At 32.9% G+C, this 13224-nt stretch overlaps 1 protein-coding gene across 1 annotated transcript in view; it reads left to right on the top strand.

Annotated features, from left to right (window-relative positions):
- Nucleotides 1-13224, top strand: part of Prkci (protein kinase C iota) — a 61102-nt gene that overhangs the window by 14782 nt on the left and 33096 nt on the right. Inside the window, exons 2-6 of the mRNA XM_015494278.2 lie at nucleotides 3914-4035; nucleotides 4981-5070; nucleotides 5993-6043; nucleotides 9589-9674; nucleotides 12149-12289. Of these exons, the coding sequence (XP_015349764.1) occupies nucleotides 3914-4035; nucleotides 4981-5070; nucleotides 5993-6043; nucleotides 9589-9674; nucleotides 12149-12289 (490 nt within the window). The remainder of the gene's footprint in view (nucleotides 1-3913; nucleotides 4036-4980; nucleotides 5071-5992; nucleotides 6044-9588; nucleotides 9675-12148; nucleotides 12290-13224) is intronic.

Genomic DNA, 13224 nt, shown 5'->3' with positions numbered 1-13224 from the left:
TTTTTTTTTTTTTTTTTTTTTTTTTTTTTTTGATAGTAGCCGTCTTAATGGCTATGAGGTGATACCTCATTTACTTTTAATTTTCAGTTTCCTAATGATTAATAATGCTGCATCTTTCATATGGTTATTGGCTATTTGTGTATCGTCTTTGGAAAGATGTCTGTTCAAATCATCTTTTGCTTATTTTTAAATTGTTTTTTTTTCCCTACTTTTAAAATTTTCAGTTTTAAATAGTGGATTGACACTAGGAGAGAGACATTTTTGAATTTACATTTCTTTTAACTTTTTCCACATCTTGATTTTTCTTTGTAAATTTTACATTGTAAAGGTTTAAACATTATCCTATTCTTTAAGTCAAAAATTTTCCCTTAGCCTTTTGTAAAATACATTTATAAGATGAAGTGCCAAGAAGTGTGATTAAATGCTTAGAGAAGGAAAAATAATCTTATGTCAATAAAACATTTTTCTTTTAAAAGTTTCTCTTTGATGTTTTGGGCTGGTATGTTTTCTTAATCATATTTATTCCATCTGTTTTTAATCATCTAGAGTTTTCTCATTCTTTCTGTTCTGCTTCTGGTTCCTTTTTTGTTATTAAGACTTTAGTAATTTGTTGTTTCAGTTTTCTGTCATGTCAGTGGACCCTTAGGAAGAAAGCAACAAAGATATGTTTACTTCAGCTATATTAGAAGTGTTGTATGTTGCTTTTAGAAGGTAGAATTAACTGAAAAAATGAAAAAAGGCAGGGGGGCAGGGCCAGGTATAGAATTCAGTAGTAGTGAACTCTTGACTGGTATGCACAAGGCCATGGGTTTCCGCCTCAGTACCACTAAAAAAAGAAAAAACGGAAAAAGAAAAGTAGAAAGGGGGCCGGTGTAGCTCAGTGGTAGAGTGTTTGCCTAGCATGTGTGAGGCACTGGGTTCAATCCTCAGTACCACACAAAAATAAATAAAATAAAGGTATTGTGTCCATCTACAACTAAGAAAAAAGTTTTTAAAAGATAGAAGGTAAAATTATTTTTGTCTCTCTAGTGAGGTTTCGCTCCTACTTAGAGTACTGTATGAATATACAATTTTTAAAAATTATTAAATGCATATAAATATGCTATTTGCTAGGCATTATTCCAAGTATTACAAATGTTAATTAACTAAACTTATTAATCCTCATTATGTCATCTGAGGTATTATTATTCCTATTTTATAGATGAGAAAATTAAGGCATAAAGAAGTTAAGTAACTCACTTCAGGTCACACACTAGCTGGTAAGTAATAGAGCCTGGATTCAAACCCAAACATGCCAGATCTGGTGGTGCATGCATGTAATCCCAGCAGCTCCAGAGGCTGAGGCAGGAGCATCATGAGTTCAAAGCCATCCTTAGCAATTTAGTGAGGCCCTAAGCAAGTTAGTGAGATCCTGTCTCTGAAAATATATATAAAAGAGCTGGGCATGTGGCTCAATGGTTAAGCACCCCTGGGTTTATTCCCCAGTGCCAAAAACACCCCTAAATATTTTGGTTTTAGATTTCAGAGTTTTAACCACTATATTGGGGCTACCTCTCATATGCCTTTCTGGGATGCTTTTAATTTCTTTGTACTTCCTTAGAGTCCAACATATGACACCTCTCTTCACTGAACATAAACTACTTGAACATCCACTGTGGGTCAGAAGCTGCTTAAGGTAGTGGTAATACAGTATCAGTAAAACAAAGTACCTAATCTTCCCTTGTGTGCCTTTTAAATAAATCTGCAAGATGGGATTCTGTGTGTCTAGTCTGACAGTTACTGTAAAGATTAAATAAGATAAGGGCTTGTTAAACACCTCAAGCATAATAAGTATTATAAGTATTCTGTAAATGTTTATAGAAAAAGAAAACATAATAATAGTGCATTTGCTTGTATTGGGGAACAGGGCTTCACACATCCAGGCAGGTGCTGTACTAGCTACATCCCAGATCTGAAAGTATTTCTTCTGCATTCAGTTGGGAGATATTTGAGTTCCTATTATCTTCTAGTTGTTTACAATTTAGTAGAAGATGTGTTATCAGTATGTGGTGAATTGATGGTAAGATACCTGTTGGACAGTTTAACGGAAGTTTTAGGGCCCATCACAGAGTAGTTTCCCTCATTCACCACCATACACTGAGCCCTAAACTGAGGGAATGTCTGGATTAGACTTGAGTAATTAATATCTTAATGTGTGGGGTTGTGAGTAAATCAGAGTTGGAAGTGGCAGATCCAGTTGAAAATAGAAATTAGAACCAGATTATCAAGAGTTGTAAGTACCACACAGAGTTGAAATTACAAATTTAGGAGATCTCTATATAAACATAGTAGTTAAAACACTGAATGTGAATTAGATTTCAGAGAGAGAATGAATGAATGAATGTGAGAGAAGGTATAAAGAATGTCTTGTGATCAAAGACAAAAGGAGACATAAGTGTTCAGAATGGTAGACAGAGTCAGGGAAGCATATTGTTATAAAAGCCAAGGCCACAGAGTTCTGAGGGGCAGAAAAATACGAGGTGCTTGGTAAAATAATGATAACCAAGAAAAGACCATTTGATTTCTATTCTTGTTTGGCTTTTGCTTACCTTTGTAGTATTGAAAGACTTCAGCTGTAACTTTTTTTGCAGATAACTAAAATTTTAATTTCTTATTTCCTATTCTGTGTTCCAACTACCTAAGTTAGTTCACAGTGCTGTCATTTCCATTTATTTATTCTGTGTAGGCTCTGCTTTGGCTACTAGGAGGATTTTGATGAAAAAGTCCTTGCTTTCACCTTTACCAAGCTTATATTTTAGCTGGGACAGATGGTGGACTATAAGCATTTGTAGTGTGGTGGTAGGGAAAATAGGTTATAGAGGTAGCTGGAGCCAGTTCATATGGTTCCCTTGTGAACCCTGCTAAGGACTTCGGATTTTGCTCTGCATGACTATATATGCATTTGAATAGTTTAAAACAGAGGAAGGACATGAACTACATTAATTTTGTAAAAACCTTAGAACACAGTCTGATACATAGGGATCACTATGTAAGTGTTAAATAAAGAAATTTTCAATCTATTTAACTTATATTTGAGAGGATCACTGTGGCTATTATGTGGAGATTAGGTCATAGGAAACCTTCTGCTGGCTCCTTGGAGAAAACCACAAGCCTGTACTTTAAAACATTTTGTTACAATTTTAAATCTTATAGTGAATATCTGCTCTGTGAATTTATTTAAACTGTCGTTCATCTAATGCTGATCCAAAGGAAATACATATTGTATGTCTCTTCCTATATGTTTTGGGTTACTTACCTTAAAATATGAGTCACTTTAAAACCAATTTTGGCAAACTGTAATTCTTATGGGTAAAAGGTGAAAATGAAGACAGAGATCTAGAAATTATGCTGTACAAATAATTATTAACAGATTTATTGGTGGTTAATCTATGAAAGTCAGGCTAGTGGGCATAACACGACAGAAGGGCATCTCTTGGATGAAGGGTAGACTCTTAGGGGAGGGGAGATATGGGACTGGTGTTTAAAACAGATTTCAGTTAAACATAAAGTAGAAGCTTATATAGCGAACCTTTTAAGAGCAGAACAAAAATTCCTCCCGAAGGAGTAAAGGTCTGATAACTAATGTTAAGGCAAAAGTAGGACTGTCATCTGTTAGAACAGCTAGAGTAGGCTTTCTCAATTAGGGGAGATTGAATTAAGGTTTCTCATTAATCCAACATATTTGTCTTAAGAAATTTAATATTGATATTTAAAATTTTCCTTTATAAAACTATAAAGGATAGTTTTCTGGAAGTAGTACATGCTGATGCACACACAAGTTGGCTAAACTTCATCAAGTTATTAAGCATTCAATAATATATAGATTATTATAGTTTAATTCATTTTCAAACTTAAAACTCCTTTTCTTTTTCAGGGATATCATGATAACACACTTTGAGCCTTCCATCTCCTTTGAGGGCCTTTGCAATGAGGTTCGAGACATGTGTTCTTTTGACAATGAACAGCTTTTTACCATGAAATGGATAGATGAGGAAGGTGAGTGGTAAAGAGAGGGCTGCCTGTTAGCATCTGATTTAAGATATTATTCTGCCATTTTGTTTTAAAAATATAATAAAAGTGTTCTAATAAATTTAAGGGAGAAAGGTAGATCAAGAATTTAATATCTTTCTTATTTTTTCTTAAAGTATTTAAAAGAGTACTATAAAGCACAATCTTTGTTTTACCATTTTTTACTCCAAAATGAAGTAAATTTAACTGGATTTTTTTCAGCAGTAAGGTAAATATCTAATCAAATAGTGCAACGTTTTCTTTAATTTATAATATAAATGTTGTATCATATTTTAAGAAACTACCTACTTTTAACTGAATGCTACTATAAAATATTATGGAATCAAAGTGACTTCTAATGACTCCTCTATTAAGGAATGTCATTGCCCATGAAAATGTGCCACCTCTTGATTACCAGTTGGCTAAGGGACATGTTCCTTCCTTTCTCCATTTCAATGTTTACTAAAACTGTGCATTTATATTTAAAAGCAGCTCAAGTGGGGCTTTTCTTAAGTTTAGAGTACTTCAGTTATGAAAGAAAAATTGACAAAATGATTCCATGGAGACCTCTAACCATATTGTGGTAATGGAACTACTTTCACTTCTGGTAAAGTAGCTTGCTCTGGACCATTTCCATTAATCATACTGCAGTGACAGTTTGAAATATGGTCAAATTTTGTTTGGTGCATTTTGAATATTAAGAACAAAATGGCTTATATGTATAAAATGTTGTCTTTGTGAGCCTTATATAATATTTTCTACAAATGGAAATGGAAGTTATGTCACCTACTTCAGAGAATAGAATTGTCTAAATAAATAGCAAAAGCTCTGTCTTTATCATATATTTCCCAAAATATTATATTATGGAATTTGTTTACTAATCATCACATTTGGAGACTTCAAAAATTGAGCTTTATTTCTTATATTTTTTAGGAGACCCGTGTACAGTATCATCTCAGTTGGAATTAGAAGAAGCCTTTAGGCTTTATGAGCTAAATAAGGATTCAGAACTCTTGATTCATGGTAAAAGAGTAATCATTTCATACTCTTCCTGGAGTTATTTTTTTTTTTTTTTAAGAAATGACCCTTTATTATTGATCATTTTTTAAACACAATCCTGATATAATTTTCTTAATCTCTGTGCCTTATTCATATGTAATTGTCTTTTTTCAGTAGTTTCTCAAATGGTAGAAAAAGTAAAATCAATCTGCTTCTTATAGTCTTGGGAAATTTGTTACCTGTATATGCCTTCTTGGATGTTAAAATATGATCTTCCAGGGTCTTCACAGCAGTCTTAAGATAGGTTGTTGAGATCCTAGTAGACCATTTATTATTTTGCTCATCTTTTTCTAGTATAAAATTATAACAAATGCTTAAAAAAAATTAACTTATTTCAGCTTTTAAAAATATGTAATATTAGAAATTGAACACTTACTATATTCCATGCTCTTATTAAATAAACTTGTGTCCTTTAGTACATCATAGACTATAGTAGCTGATAAGTTCATAAATATACTATTGCTTTTTATTCTACCTCATTATAGAAATGGTCTGATTTAATATTTTTATAAACTTATAGCTCCTAATATGAACTTACATTTTTGAATTTTTGGTACTGTTTCTAGTATTACTTTATTTCTAAATTTACTTGACATCTTTAAAAATAACTCTGGTATTTTGTTTCATATTTGTATGTATTTTTATAACTTAATTCTTCATGGTAGCAAAGTTATCACTAAAACAAGGATTTAAGGAAGTACTAGTTAATTTCTTTAAGGACAAAAAGAATAATTAGTAATGAGAGATTGGATTTAGTAATTTGAGTTTCTAATGCCTTGTTAATAGACATATTTGCTTTTATAAAAACTTCTTTTATACAACTTTAGTAATTTTATATAATTCATATGCTTTAAATATGCTGTTAATTAATTTTCTTTTCTTTCAGTATTCCCTTGTGTGCCAGAACGTCCTGGGATGCCTTGTCCAGGAGAAGATAGTAAGTGTTTGTGTACTTTTTACATTGAAAAGAGTTATTTATGTGATGGCACAAGTCCAAAGAAGTCATAAATAGAACTTTTAATTAATTTGATTTCTTTTCCATTTTTTCAGTCCAATTTAGAATATATTAGTGACTGCCTATGTTCTTCTTTTGCCAGATGAAATTCAGATAATTAATTACAACTCACATACTTGTCTGTTGTACATATAAAAGGAAAACTAAGTTAAATTTTAAGTCATGTGTCTTCATGTTTTTTAATTTTGGAAATTTTCAAATCTAAGAAAACAAGAATACCATATATCCTTTGCACAAATTTACCAGTTATTTATATTTTCTCTGATCGCTTTACCTCTGTGCCTCTGTGTAAATATATGCACACACACATATATTAACAAGCGCACATTTGTTTTATTTTTATTATACCATATGATAGTAAGTAAGTGACATGACTCTTCACCTCCGAATACTTCAGCTTGTTTCTTAGTAATCATTATGGAAATTCTTTTGAATGTCTAAGCTGATGATTATATTTGGATTGTTTTTATGTTGCTGGGACTCAAACCCATGACCTTTCACTTTGCTCAAAACCAGGGATACATTCTACCACTGAGCCACACCTCCAACCCAGATGGTTATTATTAATAAGATAAAATGAAGGAATCAACTATTGTTTGTTCTGACATAATTTACATATGCAAACTATTTTACTGTAAGTTACTACTCTTTGGTATATGGTATAATGCATTAATTATGGATATTAGCTCATTTTCATTTATGGTTTCTGCTTTCTGTACATATCTGTGACTTCAGAAGAAAAATAGCAGTGAATGTTTTACTTTGAATTAAGTGAAATTTCAAGGTCTGAAGTTCTAATTCTGTGACTTCATACTCCATAGTAAAAGGGGAAAATTGAAAAATTTTGGGTGTTAATATATGGGGTTAAATGGGATCCATGTACTGTATAAGAAGATGGGGTGACTGGGGTTGTGGCTCAGTGGTAGAGCACTTTCCTGGCATATCTGAGGCTCTGGGTTCGATCCTTAGCACCAAATATAAATAAACAAATAAAGAAAAAATCCATTGACAACTAAAAAATATTAATTAAAAGAAGAAGAGGAGGAGGATGGGGAAATTAAAAAAATAGGTGGAACCTTGAGGCAGTTGTTAAAAATGCACATTTGGATTTAACTAGAAATGTTTCTCTAGGGTTCCAGGTGCAGAATGATTAAAGCCACATAAGCTACCTTCACCCAGCTGGATTTCTTTGTCCAAAGCCAGAATTTCAAATTACTTGCCATTGTAGAAGATCTTCCTGATTCCAGAGTCCCATCCTCATCCAAGTCTATCATAAATCTGTAGCATGCTTCCCAGATAAAATATAATTTCCCAGCTTTTATTATAGTTCATGCTTAATTTCCATCTTTACATTTACTGGTGGAGATTTTTACATCACCCCTCCACCAGTAAAATATATATTACTAAACTAGGGCATGGAGGAAAACTGATGAGGTCTCTTGGCCCTTTTAATTCTCAGGCAACATTAAAATGCTTAAGGTATGGGGCTGGGGATGTGGCTCAAGTGGTAGCGCGCTCGCCTGGCATGCGTGCGGCCCGGGTTCGATCCTCAGCACCACATACAAACAAAGATGTTGTGTCCACCGAAAAATAAATAAATAAATATTTAAAAAAAAAATGCTTAAGGTATGTCAAGGTAGTTCAAAAAAACTTCTGAAATGGAATGTTCTTTCAGGTTAAAATATTATTAACAGAACTGTTCTACTTTGGCTATTGCTAGCAATATAATTAAAGCAAATGCACCTGTATTTAAGGTTATGCTATCTGAAGATTTCTAATTCAGAGTATTACAACTGGTCTTTTCTATTTTAATGTGAAATAGTGAACTCAATGCGACATTTGCTTTAAAATATGAATTTAGACCCAGTGGCTCGGGAAACTGAGACAGGAGGATCATAAGTTCAAAGCCAGCCTTAGCAACTTAGCGAGACTATGAGCAAACTTAGTGAAATCTGTCCGAAAATAAAGAATAAAAAGGGTTAGGGATATTACTTAGTGGTTAAGTGTCCCTGGGTTCAGTCCCCAGTACCAAATAAAAATAATAATAATAAAGAATTTAGAAACTTAATTAATCTTTCCCTAGTATTAGCTATAGAGGTGAAATGTTATGACTAATGACTAATAGACAATATATGTGATAGTCTTAACCAAAATTATGGTGGCCTGGACTGGACAACTTGTGGAACCTTTTTCTCTAAGTGTGTTTAAGAAAAGCATTAACATAAAACTGTTGGATAAAAGTTGTTGGGGAAGAAGATACTCTTGTGGTTACAAAATATCAAATTGCTTAGGTAAAATACTGTCTATTCTGGTTTCTCTTTGTGTAAATCTTTCACCTTTTCACAAAGCAAAATGTACCTTTACAATGTAGAGATCTGCAGTCGCTACATTTAACAGTGTAATGTAATGGGAGGCTACATTCTAACATTTGTGTGCCTCTTGATGTACTGCCATAAGAAATACACATCATCTATATGTTATTTTTTGGCCGAAAGTATTTAATACTGACCCATGAGGAAATAGACAAACCCGGAATATAAAACGTAAGACAACTAAAACTCCAAAAAAAAAAAAAAAAAAAAAAAACTAAAATATATAAGACAGAATGAATGTTTTATAATAAGGGATTAAGAAAAAAAAATGAGATGCCTGACTCTTGATTAGAGCCTAGATAGAAAAAGAGTTTTAAAAGACACTTTTGGAGCAATTAGGAAATTTTTGTATATGAACTCTATATTGGGTGATACTGAATTAATGTTAATGTCTAAGACATACGAAAGATACTGTGGTTATGAGAATGACCTTAATCTCAGGCAGTGAGTAGTTAGTTAGTTAAGGGTATTTAAGCTTTATGATGTCTGCATCTGGACTTCCAAATGTTTGAGGGAAGAAAATAAATTATATTTTTTATAGAGAGGAAAGCAAAGGTGACATAACATTAATAATTGGTAAAGCTACAGAGTGCAGGTTTTGTGTTTCAGCATTCTGTGGGCTTAAAGTTTTTTTTAAATAAAAACGTTTGGGTTGGGTGCAGTGGCAGATACCTATAGTCCCAACAACTCTGGAAGCCTAGGGAAGAGGATCACAGGTTCAATGCCAGTCTCAGCAATTTAGCAAGGCCTTAAGCAGTTTAGCAAGACCCTGTCTCACAAAACAAAAAGGGCTGTGGAGGTGGTTCAGTGGTTAAGCACCCTTGAGTTCAATCCCTCTACCAAAAAAAAAAAACAACCTTGGGGTACATTTAAAAAAAAAAAAGCAATAGTAATAATTGCAACATTTATACCGCCTGGTCTTTATTTTCATTTAGTTTTGAAGAACATGTTTTACTTTTTCAGTTAATGGTTTTTATCAGTATATATTTTTTTCCTGTAGTGAATATCATGAAAAAAAAATAACAAACTTAATTATAAAATTACTTCTATTCATACTTGCTCTTTTTTTCTTTTCTTAACTTTTAACCTTTTCAGAATCCATCTACCGCAGAGGTGCCCGTCGCTGGAGAAAGCTTTATTGTGCAAATGGCCACACTTTTCAAGCCAAACGTTTCAACAGGGTAAATTTAGTTTGTTGGATGTTGGTAATTTGAGACATCTTTTTTTTTTTTTTGTCCCCCTATGAAAGTTAGTTATTTTGTTCCTAAATCTTTTAGTCACTTTTGAAAAAGTAGCAGAGCCTTACATTCCCAGTTTAACTGGGGTAGTATACCTGTATTTTTAATAGCATATCCTTTTGTACTTTGTTTTTTTCTTTTTCAGTGTTGAAAGTTCAACCCAGGGCTTTGACATGCTAGGTACTCTACTGTTGAGCTACACACCTAGCCCCTTTCACTCTTAAAAATGCTCCAAGTTGGGCTGGGATTGTGGCTCAGTGGTAGAATGCTTGCCTAGCATGTGTGAGGCACTGGGTTTGATTCTCAGCACCACATATAAATAAATAAAGGTTCATCAACAAATAATAAATTTTTTTAAATGCTCCAAATTAGTTTATTAATTATGTGGTTACCCTAGCTATAAGAAATTTGCATTTTAAAATATAATCCAAACAAAACAAAATGTAATTCAAGACAGTTCAGAAAATTATCAAGGTTTGTTTTGCAAACCATTTAATGTTGTAATTTAATTTTCATTGTTTAGAAAATAAATAGCAAATGCTTATCTAGCTTTTATACTATATCAAGCAGTTTTTAAAAATATTATTGTTCCCCACATTTTTTATTGGTGAATTATGGTTGCATATAATGATGGGATTTGTTGTTACACATTTATACATGCATACTATATAACAATATAATTTAATCAATATCAATCCCCAGCACTTGCCCTTTTCTCCCTACCTCTCACCTTTTAGTCCCTTTCCTGTACTGATCTTCCTTTGATTTTCATGAGATCCACCTCTACCTTTTTTTTCCCCTTTTCCTCTCTAGCTTCCACATATGAGAGAAAACATACATCCCTTTACCTTGAGTTTACTTATTTCACTTAACATAATGGTCTCTAGTTTCATTTGTTTTCCTACAAATGACATAATTTCATTTTACTTTGTGGCTGAATAGAACTCGTTTGTGTGTGTGTGTGTGTGTGTGTGTGTATGTGTGTATGTGTATGTGTATGTGTATCACGTTTTCTTTACTCATTTATCCATTAATGGACACCTAGGCTGGTTCCATAGTTTGGCTTTTGTGAGTTGTGCTGCTATAAACATGGGTCTGCATATATTACTGTGGTATGATGACTTTCTTTTTTTATTCATTTTTAAAATTTTTTCTTTTTAGATATATATGACAGTAGGGTATATTTTGAATTATATCAGGCAATTTTTCCAGTGCTTTTATGCATATTCATTTAATCCTTATAACAACTCTATGAGATAACTAGTATATAATTTAATTTTGTAGATGAGGAAAATGAAATGTAGGGCAGTTAAGTAACTTGCCCAAGATGACACAGCTAGTAAATGGTAGAGTCAAGGTTTGAAAGCAGGCAGGCTGTCTCCAGAAGACCATGTTTGTTTGTTTATAATATTTTTTAGATGCTGATGGACCTTTATTTTATTCATTTATTGTATATGTGGTGCCAAGAATCAAACCCAGTGCCTCGCACATGCTAGGCAAGCGCTCTACCACTGAGCTACAACCTCAGCCCAGAAGACCATGTTTTTAAATTTGTTGTAAATACAAATTTATGGACTTAATTTCTATTCTGAAATTAATGTTATGTACTAAATTAATTAAAATTCATGAAATTAGAAATTCATGAAAATAGAAACAGCTAGCTGGGATCCCAATAGCACTGATATTAAAAATGTCTAACAAATGAAAAGTCACTTCAGGTATTGCTGTTCAAGTACACAAGGCTGTGAGCCATAGTGGTGCATGCCTATAACCCAACAACTAGGAAGGCTGAAGCAGGATGATGGGAAGTTTGAGGCTGGCCTCAGCAATTTAGCAAGACCCTGTCTCAAAATACAGATAAATATGTAGATAGATTTATAGACAGATGGATTGATCAATCTGGGGATGCATCTCAGTGGTAGAGCACCCCTGGGTACATTCCCCAGTGGTGGAGTGGGGAAGCAGGGCTTTGGCCCTGTGTGGTGGCTCATACATATAATCCCAGCCACTCAGGTTAAGGCTGGAGAATTGTAAAATATGAGGCCAAAACAGGACTTTAATTTGACCCTTGACAGTATGAAAAGTCTTATGGTTTTCAAGTTAATTCATTGTTTCTGCTTTCATTACTATGACTTAATTATGAAAATTTTTTGACCTTAATAACAAACAGCAACATGATTGCACACGTCACTGTCTCCTTAAAACAAGCTCCCTTTCCTGTTTCTCTTTCACTGAACTTCATTGCTTTTGAAAAATTATATGTAAGGAAAGTTTGTTTTGTTTTTTCATGTGCTGACAATTAACACCACGATGAAGAGAATTGAGTTGAAGAAAAAAACCACTTTCATTCTTTTATGAGCAAACTCTTGGAAATGATTATAACCTTTTTTTGTTTGTTAATAAAATACTTTTGGCAGCGTGCTCATTGTGCCATCTGCACAGACCGAATATGGGGACTTGGACGCCAAGGATATAAGTGCATCAACTGCAAACTCTTGGTTCATAAGAAGTGCCACAAGCTAGTCACAATTGAATGTGGGCGACATTCTTTGCCACCGGTAAGACACAGTTGTCTTTTTTTTTTTTTAAATATAGTATGCTTGATAAACTATGAAAACAAGGTTAACAAGATTTTGGGCTAGGGTAGTAACTCAGTAGTAGAGCTTTTGCCTAGCATGTGTGAGGCACTAGGTTTGATCCTCAGCACTAAATAAAAATAAGTAAATAAAATAAAGATAGTGTGTCCATCTGCAACTAAAAAAATATTTTTTAAAAATAGGGAGATGTTAAAGAACATCTCAAAAAATTGTTAGTGTGGGTAGGAACACTTTACATTCCACTTGATATATTGTGAACTTTGTAACTTTTGAAATACTTATGATAATATTTATTTGTAGGATGTAGTTTTCTTCTTTTTGACCTATAAAATTCTCTGATTCTCTGGTTAAGATATAGGAAGAACTATTTAAAAGACTTTTTTCTCTTCTTTAAATTCTTTACTTTATAGCTCCCATTATTCTATGCTTAAGCAAAAGAGTTAGGAGTATCTCGTTTGCTATTTAAAGTGTGGGATTACTGGGGAAAAAAGCATTTAAAATTTTGATTTTTCTCTTCATATTTTACCTATGAATTAAGGCACACTTAGACAAAATAGAGAATGCAGATGAATACAGGAAAAATTAGTTAAAAATTCTCATAGGCCAGGGTTGTGGCTCAGTGGTACGGCGCTTGCCTAGCATGCATGAGGCACTGGGTTCGATCCCTGAAACCACATAAAATTAAAAATAAAGGTATTATGTCCATCTACAACTAAAAATAAAAATTAAAAAAAATATTCTCATAAATTCTGCCATCTAAAGGTAATTGTCTTTTGAGCTATATATTTCCGAAAATTTTCTTATGCAAATTTATTTACATGAGCATTTTCAATTTTTATATATGAAAAATATATAAACATATAAGAATAGGTGAAACCGTACAATGGTGGGTGGAT

This window comes from Marmota marmota, unplaced genomic scaffold (assembly GCF_001458135.2).
Source record: "Marmota marmota marmota unplaced genomic scaffold, marMar, whole genome shotgun sequence".
NCBI lineage: Eukaryota > Metazoa > Chordata > Mammalia > Rodentia > Sciuridae > Marmota > Marmota marmota.
The sequence above is the reverse complement of the archived record's forward strand: the minus strand, read 5'-3'. Positions and strand labels throughout refer to the sequence as shown.